Source organism: Rissa tridactyla, chromosome 2 (assembly GCF_028500815.1).
Source record: "Rissa tridactyla isolate bRisTri1 chromosome 2, bRisTri1.patW.cur.20221130, whole genome shotgun sequence".
Classification (NCBI taxonomy): Eukaryota; Metazoa; Chordata; class Aves; order Charadriiformes; family Laridae; genus Rissa; species Rissa tridactyla.
Window position 1 is genome coordinate 50,315,660 of NC_071467.1, and position 19,251 is coordinate 50,334,910.

General features: G+C 40.8%; 1 protein-coding gene across 3 annotated transcripts in view; it reads right to left on the reverse strand.

The window, feature by feature from the left end:
* TAF4B (TATA-box binding protein associated factor 4b) overlaps window positions 1–19,251 on the reverse strand; it is an 81,620-nt gene that overhangs the window by 36,263 nt on the left and 26,106 nt on the right. For all 3 annotated transcript variants that reach the window (XR_008464990.1, XR_008464991.1, XM_054192342.1), the window contains exons 7-11: window positions 15,868–16,452; window positions 10,548–10,683; window positions 9,830–9,935; window positions 4,302–4,471; window positions 1,474–1,604 (exon numbers count right to left, since the gene is read on the reverse strand). Coding sequence is in view for 1 of the 3 variants with exons in the window: in XM_054192342.1 (XP_054048317.1) it covers window positions 1,474–1,604; window positions 4,302–4,471; window positions 9,830–9,935; window positions 10,548–10,683; window positions 15,868–16,452 (1,128 nt within the window). In the remaining 2 variants the exon portion in view is untranslated. The remainder of the gene's footprint in view (window positions 1–1,473; window positions 1,605–4,301; window positions 4,472–9,829; window positions 9,936–10,547; window positions 10,684–15,867; window positions 16,453–19,251) is intronic.

Genomic DNA, 19,251 nt, shown 5'->3' on the forward strand with positions numbered 1-19,251 from the left:
AAGCCTGTCAGCATCTCTCACAATATTATTACTCACAAACGCAATCCTGTAGGACATTCCTCTGTAGCGTAATACCATCTTCCTAACGGAAGAGGGTACCTGTGCCTCTAGGATTATTATGCCCATTACTTTTTGTTTGTTTGTTTTTGAGAAAAGAGGAAAAGAAAGCAAGCTTATTGCAGGCTTACAATCTCATCAGTGCTTCTGGCAATTCAATCAGACAAAAACCTATCAGTTTTCTGTTGCTTTAGCTCAACGAGAAAGAAATCAGCTCTATAAAGCCCACTGTCCAAAAACATTCCCTTGTGTTCTTCGTGTCTCCAAGACACTAAGTCCTACTGGTTACTCAGGACTTCAGCTTCCACCTCACTTTTGCTCACAAGCTCTATTGGATCTCCCACTTTGGAGAGACAACACAGAACATGTGCAGATTTCTGAAGACTTCTCATAAAAAATTCCATACTACCTCTGTATCAATTTTTTTGTTACTGCATCTTCTTCCAGCAAGGAACAGCATACTCAACTGCTCCAGACATTACTATAAATACTTGGAAGTTTCCAAATAGTTCCTGCTCTTTACTATTGCTTCTCAAGTGCTTAAAAGCCTATAAAAAGTGTTCGGTACAAAAATAACTCCTACCACATCAGTTAGTTTTCTTGTTAAATTTCATGAAGTATAAAGTTCCTGTAAAAAAAACCCAAATCCAAACAAACAAAAACTTAAGACCTGACAGATACATCCTGCTTCTAACTTCCAATTTTTTTTTCCCAAAACAGCTTGATACTGTTAAAAGTAAGGACTAATATCTTATTATTGAATGACAAAAAAAAGCCTCAAAGAGCTATTTTGGCTACTAGTAAGTTATTGCTTCCCATTTGCACCATACAAGCATCTTAAGGGATACTGGCTCACTGGAACCCAATGTACTTTCTATTGAATGGAGCTAATACAAGAGGGAGGGGAGGGAATCTTAAGTAGCACTGGTGGAAAAAAAGTTCCGGAAACTTTAAGATCAAAGGGGTCTCTGCCTTCACACGGAACACTTTCTAAAAATAAAATACTCAATTCAGTTTCCCAAGGCTTTTTACTGAGCCAATACTGCAGTTCCATCAACAGTAAATGCATAAAGCAAACACGAGTCCCTAAATCAACCCAACCACCGAGAGCATTCAAAAATAGCTTTACATTTACCATGCAAGACAGATTTTGTATAACAGGCACCACTTCTATCGAAGAGGAGGCGGAGAAACGCATGCATTTATGCTTATGCTGGGTTTTAAGAGCACCTATCCAAGAAGCTGAATGGAAAACGTAAGGAACAGTTAGAGGCTATGAACAGTTAAAACCAGCCTTTGGTAGATACTGAAAATGCACAGATTGAATATGATATGCCTACAGTTGGAAGAGGTTTACCTTCAAGGCTGCAAAGCAGGAAAACTTTGGTACAAAACTTGCTTAATGATTTCCTTTACCTTGTGGGTTGATACTCTGTGCTGAGCAATTACAGTTAGTTTTTCTAGGAGCCCTCGTAATCTCTCCTGTGTAGCGTGGGAGATCAAGTTCACAACATCAGAGTTAAGTTCCATAATGTCATGCCTTTTACCTGTGGAAGCAGAGAAAATCCATTACGTGTTTTAGTAGTAGCTGATAATTGAAATAATTAGCACAGCAGGTATTCTGTTCCCCCTGGAAGTCATACCCATTATGAATAAAGGTTTGGAGATTATGATTTTCCTGGTAAAGTCACAACTTCAAAGATCTCAGACATTACATTAATAAAACTTAGCCTGGAGCTTCAGAAAATATAGACATTGTTTCACTTAGCCTCCAGAACCACTCTCCTTGCAAGGTCATTTATAGGACAAAGTTAATAAGAACACAAATCAAGCTTCATGTTCGGGGAGGGGGAAAAGTGGTAGCTGTAGAAATTAGTGCCATATTCTGTTAATTCCAGTAATTAAAAAAAATAGCGAATTACATTTTGCCCTTACTTGACACCATGCTTGTTAACAACTCATGACATTTATTCAATGAGCAGGGACGGTTTTTGCAGCGCTTTCTGAGCACACGGGACCCTCTCACCTGCCTTGACGGCCCGTCCCACCGCAGCAGCTCGGACAACACATATCAAGTCCAGCCAGGGTCATCATGCCATCACCTTAAACCTTTTCTCTCAGGTTGCCACTGCCTCTCTGTATTTCAGCAGCTGCGACTGAGGCTGGCAACAGCTCCGGGCAAAGCTGTCCCAGCCCCGTGCCCAGAGGTGGCCATCACCTCCGCAAGCTTCCCACGGCTACAGGCTGCCAACAGAGAAGCCTTCCTGTGGTTGACACCATCGATCACTCAACACAACTCCACCGAGACAGCTGGACAGCAGGAACTTTTCCCTAGTAGGCACGGCAGGCAGCAGTTTCACACGCTTCATACACCGTACCCATCAGAAGAGCTTTTCCTTGCCCCTCAACTGCACTTAGAGCAGCTGTAATACTTTATGATGCAATATACTGCCCACCTTCAAAACTCATTTTGGTATTTATTGCCAAGTGGAGTGTTAAGAATGGATAAACAGTACAGTGTAAGAAACACTAATCACCTATTTCATTTGCCTTTGCTACTTTAACTGAAAGTGAATAACAATCTCCAAGATGGGGAGAATCTACAATGTTTTCCCAGATAACGATCAAAGTGTTCCCACTGTTTGATCTTGGCCAGTGAGCTTTGCCCTCTACCTTGGCTGAGCACAAAGCCCATTTTGCTCAAGCACCTTTCAACACTTCCTCAGCAGTTTCCCACTACACTGAAACATCATCATAAAGACAAAACAAATCGCCCCAAACCTCAAGACCTCCCTCCACGCAGACACACTTCCTAAACCAAAGAGGGCTCAAGTTCAAGAGCAGAAGTGTTCATTTTCTGAACTGCTGTACTCCCCAACAGCATTCCTTTCCTTGCCATCAAAACACTTTTCATTTATGACATGAATTATTATGTGGAACAGCTACCATGCCAGCCATGAAACAGCCAGGCTTGTATTTTCCATCTTTCAATGAATTGTCTTCACACCCCAAACCAGACAGTTATTCCAGAAGTACGTTATGTTTTTGTAGAGCTCTTTAATGTTTCTTATACCTACTTCCCATGGATAACTGGTTAACCCTCTGCTGAATTTTGAGAAAAGCTTCTAGGCACCAGTTTCAATGTTTATTTTTCTCCTCTTCCACTAGTAGCACAGCACCTACTTCACTCAACTATGCCCCACACAGCTCAGATGGCACATCTGGCTCACTAGTGTGGGATGTATAGAAGATAGCACTTGCAGGCTACATGCTTGTCACAGGCTAGGTTCTTAGTTTGGACAAGAACCAGTTGCGTGTAGAAAGACTTTGTGATCACACCGTTAAACCACTGTGACAGAATTACGACCACACATATGAACTGCAGGCTTTCCTGAATGCTCAGCTGTAAAACTCACTGTTCCAGTATGGCAAGCTACCAGGCAGAATGTAGGAGCAAAGAGTTGAGCAACATTCACCCAGTTTGCTGTAGACAGCAGTGGTACCAATCAGTGTGCTGCTATACAAATGCACGCTCCCTGCTCTGACATTGCTGAGAGAGTTTCTGTGCAAAATAACAACTAACAGCTGAGATGATACATGCACTAAAAACTTCCTATTACCGTTTAGTCTCAGACATTCAACATACATTCCACGGTATTATTCACTGACACAAACAGCTTTCACATCTCTTTTGCATCAAATTAACAAAAGAATTTTCCATAGAGGGAGTCATAAACAAGGGTCTGCCCTGTGCATATTGGCAGTTTGAAACCTCTTCCTAATCACATCATCAGGATCTGTAACATTGGTCAATAGAGTACAGATATCTGAACAGACTGAGGAATGCAAAAACTGTTAGGAAAAATCAGCATAATGCCTCAAGTTAGGAGCTGCAGAAATAGAAAAGCACTCTTAAGTGTTTGATTTGACACTAGCATCTATACGGTTGTTATGTGTTCCATTAACTTTAAAAGTAATAAAGTTGCTCAGTTCTCACATGTAAAGTGGCACCAATTTCTTTTTTACTGGTTGTACTTCAATCTATTTCCATGTAAAAAACCTTTGAGAACAGTTGTTTCCTAGAAGAGGAAGTAAAAACTCAGTATAGTTCAACAGAAACATATTAATTGAGATGACAGGTCTTGATAGTTTCAACTCTTCCTTCAAAGATTGGAAGCTGGCTTATGAAGCAGGCAAGGAAATACTACATCCGCACGTATCTGTTACGTATGCTTTGTTCTCACCTATGTTTAAGATCTTCTTCCGAAGCACTTCCGAAGAGAGAAAAGGTTCATCTGCACAAGAGCGGATCACTGTACCAATGAGCTCAGAGTTTGTTGCCAAAATGCATGCGTTCTCCTCGTTAAGATTGACCCCAGCCATAGAAGTCACATCATTTATGTCATCTTCATCTCTACTAAAGAGAAAACCAAAGTTTTATGCTTGGTTCAGAATGGATACAAAGAAACCAACCAACAGCCACATTCAGGTATCTTGGAGGCTACCTCTATACAATTGATGTTTAGTGTGGGTGTGGGCAGCGACAGAGAACTCCTAAAAGCTTTCACACTTCAGTGAAGTGCCTCTCAAATGCTTGCTTGACTAATGCCTCATTTGCTAGGCATGCGAATCCTTTACATGAAACTGAAATTTTGAGCAAGCTCAGAAAGCAAGGACTGAGGTAAACCTGGCTTAAAAGGTCCCCACAAGCCCCTCACCCCGCACCACTGCTCTTATAGCCTGAAATTTGTTCTAAAACTCTAATTCACCAGGTAGAACCAAGTGTTGAATAAAGCCGAATACTGACTCACTGAAGTTATAAACAAGCCCATTTTCTAACTGAGATGACTACCCTATGAACTTAAGCTTACAGCACAAGCATATTAGCACAAACCTGATCTTCACTTTTCTTTTAGTGAGTTCCCTTAAAAAATAAGATACAAACGCTCCTTGTCAGTAGTATATAGCACCAACACACCTTGCCCTTTAAATCAGAACTACCATATAGTACTTATGTACGTAGCAGGGAGGATGCTATGCTTCTGAAGAACAGTGGTAGAGCTCTACTTCTTAACATCCCCCCGTTATCTGGATTCCACTGTAGCAGCTTTGGTCTGTCTGCATGTTCAAAATAGAAACTCAAGTTTGGTGTACTAAGGGCTAACATAACTAAGACTAGCTATAATCATGGCAAAGCTCACGTTAAACAAATAGCCTGTGTTCCTCAGCTTTTTTTTTCTTTTAAATAATTATTTTAGTTAAAATACTGAATTAATTTTATATAGGAAAAGTTTTTGCAAGACCTTAGCAATGAAAATGCCAAGTTAGTTTCAATTAAGTTTAGATCATCAAAAGAAAGCCTTTTTTAAATCACAAAGTGACAAAGGCCCTAATAGTGGCTTCAAGGGTTTTGAACCAGAACACAAGTCATCATCATTAATACAGACAGGTGCAAGCACTCAATCTGAAAGTTTTTTGATTCAGAAAACAAAAGAAAGCAAAAAGTCAAACCACACCACCCCCTCCTAAAAAGTATTCACTGGCAAGAGCTGATAAAGTTCATCTTCAGAAAATACTGTGTGGCCTACATAACTCTAGAACCAGGGTTTAGTCACAACCTTGCCATTCTTAGGTGAAATGGGATCTCTTGGAAGCTGTCTTCTGACTTGCAACAGGTAGAAGCTGAAATTACTACAACGCGGGTTGGGTTTGAGCGATACTCAAAAGACACAAGAAAGTGTTGGGATTTTTTCTTAAAACTATAGATGCATTTTCTCCTTTGGGCTTCAATGGGTTTCTATGGCACAAGTCTTCTCCCACAAACTTCTAGAGAGAGAAGCCTGACTAGGAAAGGAGTCCAGCCTTCCCTTACTCCTCCTGCCATTTGTTTGTGTGCCCTCACGGACAGCAGTTTCTATGTGATTTGTTCAGGAAAAGAAGACCCATCAGATTCTCAAACCAGCTTCATTCAGTAAGTCTAGACATCGCTTCCTGACTAGGCTTGTGCCCCAAATCCACTGTGCTAAGAAAAGTGTTACCCCCTTGGATTGTCAGAGTGTCACTGCTGCTAGAACAGCTTCCTTCCTCCTACAGCCAGCAACTGAGCAGTTCCAAGCGTATACTCATGCTCTATCAGCCTAACAGAGACCCTGATCTTTCAAGAAGTGTGTAAATGAAGCTTCACTGCATGCTAATTGGGTGCTAACTGATCTTCACAAGTACACTCCAGTCTCCTCTTCTTAATGACCACTACAGAGAAGTCTTTGCTGATGGCAGAGGCAAGAATCCCACTAAAGCGCAGTGACTGCAGATCTGCTGATAAAGAAGATTACAAAATCAGCACAATTAGCACCAAGAACGCGCATCATAAGCTATCAGAGGTGCAGGTGCTGGAACCTGATGTTACCCCTGTGGAGCTGTTTATGGAATGCAAGTAAGGATGCTTGCACCTCAGGTACAACTGTATAGCATGCAGTTTTAGTAAGTCATTTTAGCTTTTAATCTGGCCACATACTCCAAATACTTAAGCAAGAAGGAGGTAAACTTCTACACTATACATCTATACACCTTTCTACATACACAAGATTCAGTTCTCTCAAATCAGCCTTTATCAGTTTACTATTTTCTTTAGTATTTCCATGCACACAATCTCTTGTGAGTACACACATACAAGAGCTTATATGCAAGTCAACATCTCTACCTGTACTGTTTTTAAGGACCAATTCTAAATTCTTCAGTGAGGGATATAAGTTTGGATTAAGTCACTGAGTCAACTAACCTCGATGAAAGACTAATTTGCACCTATGAAAACACTGCTGCACTTATTTTACTTAACCCAAAGAAACTATCATTACATTTCCTTAGAAGTAGTGCTTGCTAAAGATCAATGTAAGTTTCAGAAATCATGTTAAGTTTCTACTTTTTACTATCTTTCTTCCTTGCTGTTCAAACAAACCTCAATCATTTTAAGTAAGGTATCATGTACTTCGAGTAAACTATAAAAATCATTCTACTAAAGTGATAAATTCAAAATATTCCAGAGTATATATGCAGACGTTTCTGTTGAATACGGACTTGCTTTCATTTTCAGCAATCCCTCTGTAAATCTCCTCTTCTACATGACTTCCTTTAATGCTTTTTGCACATGATCATGTCACACCCAGAAATCAACAAGAAAAACTCTCCCAGCTGTTATAAGTCTCCAGTGATTTAAGCTTATCATGATAAGGGGGGGAAACAGACACAGAGTTCTGAGCATTACCCTGCATGAAGTCAGGTTTGACATTTTTACTAAATATTTCACTGGAAAAGAGGCCCAAGCAATGCGGATGCACCTCACATCTATGAATTTGCCTGTATTGGTTGAAAAGTGAGTCTGTGGCACCCTCTGGTGTTCGACCAACGCACACGTCTTCCTTTAAATCCATCTTTATTTACTCCATTTTATACAACAGTCAAAAGGAAGACTACAAAGGCACGCTTAACCCAAACCTCTGTGCACCGTCATGGACAACAACATGGGACAGAAGAATTCCAGTGGAGCAAGAAGCACCAGCACTCCCCACCACCATGGGGCAGGTGGAAGAGCTGCCCAGATGTTCTCCACTCTGCTGTCTCGCTCCTGTTTGTCTGCTACTTGAGATTGCTGGTATCTTCCAGACAAAACACACAAGTCAGAGATGTATGTGCTTTGGAGAACAATTCGATTACATAGAATGGATGCAAAAAAAAAAAAAAAATTTGTAGATGCAAATGCGTGTCTTATTTTTTCCAGGGTGCTCTACCATGTACTTTACAGAAGTATGTAGAACAGTTTATACAAATTTTGATGCCTTTAAAACAGACTGCCCTTTACAATACATGCCATGGGGCAATCAAGTGCCAGCAATGCCCATGCTTAGCTGAAATCTTCTCATTTCTAGAAGGGTTTTTTTTAACTGGTGGGTGGGGATCACCATTTTTTCTACTGCTAATCTCGAGCAACCAAAACAGCCTATTAAAGCGCAGACAAGGTCAAATTGCAGCTTATTAAGTACAGCTTAGCAAGTATTACATTCTCAAATCCTAACCTAACCTAGTGACAATGGCAGTCAGGCTTGATGATACACTGCAATGAGAAGCCACAGTTTGATGTGATCGTACATGTGACACTTCAATTACAAGACATGCTCTCTGCCTATTACGAGTCTCATCACAAAACCTGAAAGGGGGCCATGGTGCTTCTCTCTGCCTTACAAATGATCAGCCAGTTGATGGATCACAGGTGAAAAAACAGCTGTGCTGGGAATAATAAAAGTTAGAACAGAACAGAGCAAGGAATGTCTATTGCCCCGTCCAGATTAACACTATGTGGTGCTCGACCTTCTTGGAGAATGTGGATGCTTCATGTAGAGAAGCCAAAAGTTTAGGTACATGCTTGCCCAGTTCAGGTATATGAAGATTCTTACACGTAGTTTTTAAAGTCAGAAAGTTTGGTTATAACAGGGAATAGGAGAAGCACCAGTGATGTATGCAAAGAGATGACTTCTTCAGAGAAGAGACTTACTAGAAAAATTTAAGGTGAGCTAGAGATTTCAAGTCTGAATTCTCATTACACTACTTTGAAAAGTAGGAACAGAAATCCATCTTGGATCACACTGTAGACACAGAGTTTTGCCTACACTAAGAACTTAATTCAGCGAAGGAACTTCAAGAACTCAAACTTTTTCATGTAAGACAGTTGATATATTCTGATTGGAAGATCACAGAAAAAAAATTTCTAGGCTTTTCTGTAGGTTGTTTTGGTTTTTTTTTTGTTTGTTTGTTTCTTTTGTTGGTGTTTTTTTAATGATATTTATGAAGTGATTTTTGCAAATACCACTACGCAAAATTACATCACAAATTATATTCCGAAGTATATGTCATAACAGCTTGAGGGAGCTGAACAGAGCTACTGCTTTAACATCAGCTTTTTATTTTAACTTCTGGCTACCAATGTTTTAAGTGTTCAGTGTACACTGTATGTTACTGTAAAAAACAACAGCTCTCTGTCTATATCAGTGCACACAAAGCTGTAGCTTTCAAGAGATGAGAAGTCAACTGGTCAACAAGAGAAAGCTGTTATGTCTGCTTTTATCCCTGGTAGAGTAACTTCAAGCTTGCCTTAAGGTTTTAAGACCAATAATGCTTACGGCAGTCTGTACCTCTGTTTCAACACCGTATTTCGGATATAAAAAAATAAATTAAAATTCTGCTTTTGACAAGTTAATCAGTTAACAGAACTAAAAGCCTAGAGAATACGCCAGAAGCCATAATTAGAGGTGTAGTCAAAGACTTTCACCTTTACATACAGGAGGAAGCTCATAAGAGGAGCTAATAAAAGATTTCGTAATCCAGCACAGAGCTTTAGACAGGTTGTTACTAGTCAGTCCAAGTAACAGTTCAATACTATCTGGAGGTCTGTAAAAAACAAGAGGTTGTATCTGACTTTGCTTTAGATTAGTTAATAGTACTCACAGAATGGAGATCAACAAGTGAAAAACTAATGCACACTGTTTGTATAATTACTCTTGTGACAGCACGATGAAAACCCAACCTCATCAGGCCAGTTTTCTTATATTAAGAATAATTAACATCTGCTATGAGGTCAAAACTTTTAGGTTCCCCTGTGCCAAAAACTACCTATCATAAACAAGTTGCTAAAGAAAGTTGCTTTTATTTGGGCTCTGTTCCCACTTCCATACTTGCTGTCTGTTCCTTCCTACAGTAAACTTCTGATATTGTTTATTGTTACCTGAAGGATGTTGCTCCATTCTCTTTTATTTTAGCTTTCTGAACAGGAGATGTTTGAAGCGACAGAATTTTATGTCCTGGCAGGGTAATTTGTTTCAGAATGGAACCTAAAACAAAATAAAGAACATGACATAGCAGAAAGCAAAACGCTAAGACAACTGTTTAATCAGTTCATACTTCTAGCAAATGCTACTGCAGACTCAGTAACAACTAATTAGGTCCATTTGGAAACCAGATACTCTAGAGTCTTACATTCTGCATGTACTGTATGGACAAAACCCCTACACGCTCTCAGCAAACACCTTCCACTATGCTGACCAGTGAAAGGTTTTAGTGAAAACTGGCTGGCTGAGACAAACTCACATCATGCATCGACCTGGACCTGTTAAAGGAAAAAAAGCAAAGTCTCACGAAGAGATTCTCAAAAGCATCACGGTTTAAAGGAAGTTTACTGCAAGGAGCTTACTCACAGTATTTTAACAAGTATAAATATTTGATTGACATGCTTTTAACAGGTGCTAGAAGTAGACATGGCACTGAGTTTCTTATCAGAACTCCAAGCAGGCAGTAAAAATGTTTAACTTATCGCACAGAGCTGGCTGCTCCTGACAGACAACCACCATCAATTCACTACAACTCCTACAATCTACCAACAGCCTGCACTCATTTCTATACCTCAGCAGTCCTCTCCCTCCTCCATTAAAGAGGTTACACTGTACCTGCAGGAAATTGGTTAGTTTGAACAAGTGTATTCAGCGGCATCCTTTTCTCAGCAGATGTCTGTAGGGTCAGCGTTGAGGGTTGTGGGAGTGTGGATACTTGCTTTACAATGGTTCCTGATGGTTGCTGGACTACCTGGAAGTGGAATATCCAATATCAAGAACAGCTAAACATAGAGAGAAGTAAACAGCATCAATGTGTTCAGCCAGCCAGAAGTGCCACTAGGCATGCATGCATGTCTAGCTTTCAGTTTAAAGTAAACATGCACAGAAATTTTTTTTTTTTTTTTTTTTTTTTTTTTACTTCATGACAAGAAACAAAATCTTAACAACTTGGTGGTGAGCTTTAAGCTCCAGCTCATTCAGCAAGCTCTTCGGGACACTTCACCCCTACTCTCCATTGATAACTGTATTATACAAGTTTCAATGAGGATTACACAATACATTACACTAAGAGGCTTTCCTCTCTGTAAGTCTTGCTTAACAGACTAACAATTGAATATTGAGTCTGCCTGGCAACAAGTTCAAAAGGGCAACTGTCACATACACATAGTTAAAAAGAGAGAACACCAAAACAAACAGTTTGAAATCTTGCGTGAAATCCTTTTCCTGCCAAGAATTAAGAGTATACACTATAAAGTTACTAATGCACTTTTGGAATTGCAACATCAATTGTAAATTGAGATGCTGAGTTTCAAAGTGTTAAGCAAAAGTACACTGAACACATCAGTTCGCAGGAACATGAAGTACCAACTAGCAACACCTATAGCGAGTAGAGCTTCCGCACAGAATCATCAGTACACTGCTGAAGGGTAAAAAGGAAGGGGGATGATAGTTTTGTGTAAAGAGGCTCTTGAAAGAAACAAAACCAGACAGCAGGATGTCATCACAACACAGACCTAAAGGCACAGCCCATAAATACTAATTCTTCCTCTTCAGGGGTAGCTATTAAAATGCAAGAAAATAATAAAATTGCAGCATCCCTAAAAGTGTCATTTCTAAGCCTCCTAGCTAGTAGAATGTGAGCTGCAGCTTTTCATACATCTTTTGGAAAAGTTCTTCATTCCAAGTAGTAGAAAGATGTGCTTGTACCAAAGCACAAGATTATCAACACCTTCAGATTGAATCCTACTTTTTTAGCAACAAAAAGCTAATACAAAGGAATTTTCAAGGTAAAGAAACCACTTTTTCTCCTCTATGTCTTTTATTCTAACTTCAGAAAGTCTAAAGACTGCTTGCACAGCAACACTGCACAAGTTTAATTAAATGAAGAACTGACACTTATTAAACTTCAGAAATTAGGCTGTGTCCTTCTGTCATCTAACTTCATATTTATCAGTAAACACCATGAAGGTAAGTGTCCCACATTCACAAAAAGAGGTACTTTGTGTATCAAATAGTCAAGATATGTCCCACTCACCCCCCATACCACTCTGCTACTAGTGTCGTGGTTCAGCATAGCAGCACTAACATAGAACAACTGAGCTGAAGGCAGTGTTTGAAAAACAACGAACAGGCAGTTCCTGAGAAGAAACACAAGATCCCTATCTCCCAACTTTTTATGCAGAAGAAAGAACGACGGGAGTACAGGGACGGACTGCGGAGAGAGTCAAGGCTCACACGAGCAGGGCTGCCTCGTGAGCTGGTACACACACTAACATTTGGTTCAATGTGTTTTTATGAAACCACAATCTGATCTTTCTGAAAGATCCGGCTTCCATCTGCTGGAAGTTGAAATAATGTTAACAGCATCACTTATATGTTCAGATAATCACTGAACCACCAACCAGCTTGGATAAACCTGCAACCACACTGATACGCACCTTGAGATCCTCCCTACCACCGGCAAGAATGATGCTTCATCTTCAGCATGCAAAACTCTGAAACCAGCACAGGAGGAAACATAAAGCATTCAAGGTGAAGGTGCGGCAGACAAGAAGAACAGCCAGTGTTAAATCAACAGCCTAGCTGGAGATTGGGAAGTCAGTCAAGTAACTGAGGAGACTAGATCAACGAGAAACAGAAAGGATGTGTTGGCAGTAAAGCCGAGTTTGTGTTTGCTATTCTAGCTGCTAGACTAACAAAAGCTGGAAGTCCTTGGGACTTGCAACAGAACAGGGCAACAATCCTAGAAATTTCAACAAGGATCTAATGCCAGAAAAAAAGTATTACAAAAATAGATAATATCTGTAAGAAAGAGCTATTGCCTCTTTTCTTCCGGTTAGCAGCAAGAAGTAATTAAGAAAAGGGACTGTTCCTTTGTGCCACGTTAAGTAGGTTGACAGAGACATCAGAATAAAAAGCACGAACATTCTTAAAGTAAAAAAAAGAAAGCAATGTAACATCCATCTGACAGCACAGGGACAGCTGCCTGAGAGAGACTTTGATTAGCCTTACTGGAACCTTTTCTACATTCATAAAGCAAAGTTCAGAGACGAGCAGAGAGATGGTAAGGTATCAACACACACTACAAGCAATATTGCTTCATGAAGGAAGCCTCACCAGCTGAATGCAAAAGCATACATCCAGGACAAAAAAAACTCTTGAAAAATAACAGAGGAGATTTTCTGCTCAAGAAAGCTCAGCTCTGAGGGGACCTGACACTAACAACAAGTCACTAGGAACAAGTGGTTGGAACAGCACGAGCACTTCACTTCTTGCGTCAACCACTAGCAATGTCCAGGGAGCATGTCTCACTGGTAATTGCAGGAACTACACCATAAAAATTCTTGCTCTTTATGCTTAACATGAAGTTGTGGTCTCACAGCAGCTTTCTCACCACTGGAAGCAAGCAGTTGGTAATGTAAATTTTCGTTTATTGTGCTTTAACAAGAGACAAAGCAATACTACAGCAAGATGAGCTTTCTTTGTAAGATGAAACTTCTGTGTGTGCCAATGCCCTTAAATGAATCTGTGTTAAGAAAGTCACTGAGAGGGAACCCTGTCCAACATCCAACTCTCCCCGCACAGTCATGTGATCAACCCCAAAAGCATCCCTGAAGAACTGGCCCCTCTGTGTCCACCATTCAAACCTCGAGTTTCGATAATCATGCCACAGAAAAGACAGTTAAATGTTGCACCACACTAGTCACAATTTTGATATTAAAATACTGCAGAGTTGCATTCTTAAGCAGCACCAACGTTACATCGGAGCTGGCACATGAAAGTCCACTTTACATTCCCAAGCACAAGACAAGAGACCTAAATTAGAAATGGGCATGCAGGGGGAGTGTATGGCATCAGATAACCCTGAGGGCTGGAAAGGGAAAAAAATTGCTGGCAGCATTGTACGGACAGATTTGCACAGCTGGCACGTTCTTCCTTTCAGCTGGCAGCAGCACTCTTCTGTTAAGAGAGGGGAGGTCCAGATTTGTTTTCTTGTGGGAGGAAAACAGACCCTCTGTCCATTCAAGGAAATGCACTAGGGAAGCCCTAGAAGATGCAGCCGCTTCTATGAACTTGCTCTTTGTGCTAATAGGTTGTCTGAACAAACACCAAGCTCCTGATACGGCTAAGCTGTGAAGTGGTCAACTCAGCCCTTCAACTAAGAGAACAAAATTAAAAAGGTATTTTGAAGAGCAAGTCTTTTAATCACTGTGCCTGGGATCTACCCAAATGAGGATAAAAACGTGTTTTGTATGCAATTCAATGCACGTAAGGCACAGTGAAGAAAAGCAATTGCAATAGGCTGCCACACAGCAGTAGCAGAGGAGGCAGAAGTCATTTCTTGAGTTCACCAATATCACATTCAAGAAGTGTTTCGACTCCCTAGTGTACAGTTAAGCTTCCTCGTCTATTTGTACAGATGGCCAACCTTTCCCCTGGATTACATGGCTTGCTGTGTAGCCAACAAACTGCTCTCCAGCCCTTCTACAACCTAAGAAACCCTCATTTTCTTCTGGCTGGAATCTCAAATTTAGTCCTTAAAGACAGTAAGGGTACCAATTCCTTTTCCAATTTGGCTTTAGCTGCTATCATCAAAGACTGATAGTGCATATGCTTGATAACTGTTTTTAAACAAACCCACTCATAAAAAGGATGCCCATCCCCTCCATACAGTTGAGTACTTTGTTCTTTTTAAGCAAGTCTGAAAAGGTGAAAAGCTGGTAGCGTAAGCTCATTAATTTAGAATGCAGGATTCTTGTATTACATCCACCTTATGCACTTTGAAAGGAAGAAAACTTAAAAAAAGCAAAACATTTTAGGGGGGTGAATACTGTTAAATCAAGTATACTCAATAAACAAACTACAAAGGAAATTCACATACTAGATGACCTACTATACATGTGGAAAGTAAATCTAGCTTCATAGGAAGTCTAATGTTTTCCCCTCTTTTTAAGGAAAAATCTTTAGAAGGAAGTCCTCGATTCAGTAATCAAGTTCTTGATCTGCCAAAGGTAGACTATTCTCTCAAAATACTTGAGAATGTTATTTGCAGGTAGACCAGTCAGACAGCATATTACTCAGTATCTCAAACACCCATAAACCAAACTTAATGTATTTCACAACGTTGCTCTTTTGGGTATACCTGCAATCCACAGTTTGTTGGTATTTAAAATTAACATTAGCAAGAAGTTAACCTGTGCCAAGAAAAAAAAAAATGTTAACACATTGCTTCTGAGGGTATTGTTTTAATAAGACATTTATTCCTCCTGGAATTTGTTAGCTAATGAGGCCTGATAGAAAAAGCTCACTTTTGGATGACTTCATAATTAACATGTCTTAGTAAATTTGGAGGTCGGAACTCTGCTCTGAAAAGCTCCTTGAGCTAGTTCGTACATTTCAGTTAACATATCACTAAACATCATCAAACCACCTGTGCCTGCAAAGTATCCAGGGTAGGAACTACCAAGGTAGACATACTGGAATCCCTGGTGGCTAGCTCAAGCACAGCCCTAACAAGGCATCTAACAGTAATTAATATAAGCATCCCATGAGCAATTTCTGTTTCCTGCCTTTTCTTCCAGATGCCAACCTAGCCTGGTGGCATGCATATCAGGGGTCAGAACTCATGTTCCCTTGTGTCTCAAGCTGGATGTTCAGTCTGGTTGAACGGCGGTCAGCATGCCTTGCAAGAGACTGAGCTTACAGCTTAGCTGTTGATTCACCGGTTCAGCAAGGGCTCAAAATCCCGAAGTATGACAAACATAACTGATTGACTTATGACAGACTAGCTTCATATGTTAAAAAAAAACAAACACAAAACAAAACAAAAAACCACACATTAAGAGGTAAGATCCAAACTGGTATCCTCTTTACAAAATGGTAAGAGTCAAAGTAAAGAAGCCTGGTTACAGAGAAGCTGAGAAATTCATCTTACCAACTGTTTCACTTTAACCACCTGCTGAGTACCCACTGACTGAGCAACCACAGAGTTTGGCTGTGAGATTTTAATACTGACTGGGGTTCCAATAACTGGTTTCAGAGGCTGGATAGGGGTTACTGCTGAAGATGCTGCTGTAGAGACCAGTAGTGGCTTTGCAGACTGGAGAGAGGACGTTGCTACCGCAGAGGTGAAGACTGGCTTGACAGTATGGATAGCAGTCAGCCCTGATGTTGTTATCGTCGTGGTAAGGACTGAAGCTGCAGGACGAAGAGATGCTGTCACCACTGTAGAGGAAGGAACAGGCTTGGGCTTCACAGTCTGTAGAGAAGTTGTTGCCAACACGCTGGCAAGGGCCGGTTTTATAACCGGAGTAGCTGTGACTGTTACAGAGGCAGACGCTGGGTTCGTAACTGGAATAGAAGTTGTTGCTATAGCTGAGGTTGTCACTGCTATTGAAGGAGCAGGGGCTGCAGAGGTGCAAGTTGAAACAGCTTCTTGGGTTGGAGCTGGCTGCTGCATACACTGCTGGATAAAGCTCTGAGCATTGGGCATTAGCTGCCGTAAAGCAAGCATGCTTTTCTAGAAGAAAAACGAAAAAACACTGGATATAACACCAGCAGAGTTTTCCACAATACTGATACATTAGCAACTGAATCTTCTTCCTCATCTTCCAATTTAATTTTTCATGAGACAATAAACTGCTTATTCGAAACAAGTTTTGCTAGAATTCAGGCACCCTTAAATTGATGACGATACTGCTCAGTGAAGACCATAAGAATCACCAACACAGACCGAGCAAAGGTCAACAGTCACCATGGCTTCACTGCACATGGCAAACTCCATCTATAGGTAAACTCACCCCTCTCTTTCTTCTTTTGTTTAGATTTTTCAATTTGAAATTTGTGTTCTTGAAAAAGACCATTTTCACTGTTTTATTACCTCAAAAAATTTTGTTTTGCCAAAAAACCCTACTATATTGTAACAGCTGTGTTTATTCCATGGAGCCTGCCTGACAGAGAACTACAAATTATCCAATAAAGTCAGAAACAAGCTCGGAAGAGATGAGCATTTCTATACCAATACAGCTGTATCTACGCTAGGGGGGGATACCACTTTAATAATGCCTGTATAGCTGCAGCAGCACAACTTAAGCCAGATAGTTCTCTGCAACAAGAGAACGTTAGTAAAGGTATCTGGCAACATCTCATTTTTACTACAGCTGTGTTTGAGAAGGTTAATGGACAGAATAATCTTCAAGCCCTCTACAGATTTTTCTCCCTGACTATTTACAATCTGTTATGGCTCAGAACCAGGGGAAATCAGTTCTGCAGCTATGTGTATATTCTCACAAACCTTTTTTCTTCCCCCTAAGTTTTTGAAGTCTGTAAGAGTCTCCAGCACAGTGCTGTTGCTCTGGGCTTCATGCAAAAGGGACATGTTGTCTCACAGGCTAATATACCAAGTGAACAAATTGTTTGGACATCTAGACCCTCTGTGGCACACCTATCTAAAAAGAAAACAAAGTGAACATTAAAAAGGCTGCTCAGCTTTCCTCATGCTTCTGATGCAATTTATTTCCAAAAAGCATCCAGCACAGGTTAGAAAAATCAAGCAGGCTTTACAGCCAAAGTCACTGTACTTTTCCACCTGTTGGAACAGACAAAAAACCAAATGCAACCACTTCATCAACAACCTGCACTTAAAGATAAGAGACAACTCCAGAGAGTCCTCCCTAAAATTCCACTTCACTAGCGAAAAGTGAATTGGCAACAAGCTGTACTACATTTCTTTCCAGACTCGAGCTGCAAGCATTTCTCCTCAAACAAGGCCAGCACCGAATCTTGTAGCACCTTAGAGAAGTGCTCCTGAAGTCAGCTTCCATTTGGCACTCAGTCCTGTCCCAGCTGCTCAGTTACAGACCAGAGCTAACTGGCGTGTATCAACACATCCCTAAGGTATTTCAGAAAAAAGCAATCAGGGGGCAAGATGTTTTAAAGGATGGGTAACACTACAAAGCCAGCTAACTTTGACCATGACAATGTCTAATCAATGTTTCTGAAGCTGCCGTATTTCTTTGTTAATATAGCATGTAACAGGGAAAGAGGACCTTGTCAAGGATTATAGGGTATGGAAACTGCCCAGAAAGCCTAGATGATACCAGTACCTGCCAGCAAGCCACAGGAGAAACATGCAACAGCTCTGCTGTGATGGGTCAGGGTCTTACCCAAGCTGATGAACCCAATTTAACTCCTGTGGAACTGCCTCGAGGTCTGGGCACCCCATGTAGCAGCTCTCCACATCGTGGGATGGCTTAGTAACTTGGGCCGAGCACTTCTGCAAGCGCAGGAGGACAGTGCTGCGCCTGAGCTAATAAATCCTTGGGGGACCCAAAGGGGTAGAAGCATTCGCAAGTGCTCCAAGGCCGCTCCTTGGCTCATCTCGTCTGCATGAGCAAGTCCAGGGCTGTCAGGGCTCATTGATGAAATCTAGCTGTACCAGATGTAGGCTAGGTCTGCATGGAGCCACTGAGGTTCACCTGCGCTGTTTTGGGGCCCCACACACACACAGCCAGAGGGGTTCATCAGCCAGGGCCCTGCAGAAGGCAACTACACAACTTCTGAGGTCAAACTTGCCCTGGCAGTTAGTAGAGCTCTGCCGAGAGTCCACGCAACCCATAGGAAACCTCTGCCAGTCACACTGCACTCACAGCCCAGTCCCTCTGCAGCCAGGGCTGCACTGCATGCAGGAAAGCCCATACTCTGAGCTGTTTGTTTTTCTTGTTCTTGCATGGGCTTTTAAGAAGCCTCCAGGGAATTAAACGGGAGAATAAATAAGTGACCAATATGAAAATTTTATATCAAGCCCTGCAGAGATGACTGTGGTCTTCTAGACTCACGGCAAACTTGGTAACAAAGCATTTAAAGCCACTGTAACAAAAAACATTCACCCCACACTTGAACAGATTAACACCAGCCATCTAAAATAATATCAACATTATTTCACGCGTTGTTACATGTGCTGTCAAATACTAAGGAAGGAAAAACTCCAGAAAACCTCTGTGCCAGCTTTACCACTAAACTATGCTTCCTTGATTCTCCACCATGCCTATAACAAATGCCACGGAAAAGTACAGATCTAGCAAGCCTAAGAATATACTGTGTACATTGCAATTAAGTCAATGTAACCAAGTTTTCCATGTTTTCACTGGGATTTAATGCCTGCTGTACAACAAAGGTGTTCATTTTTATTTTGTTCATATTATTCTATCATATGATAGAAAAGTGTTAAGAGAGCATTTTTTAATTTGTGATTATTAGCTTGAATGGAGGTAGAGTTGTCCTGGGTTACTTCTCCTAAGCTGCAGCAGTCCTGTCAGAC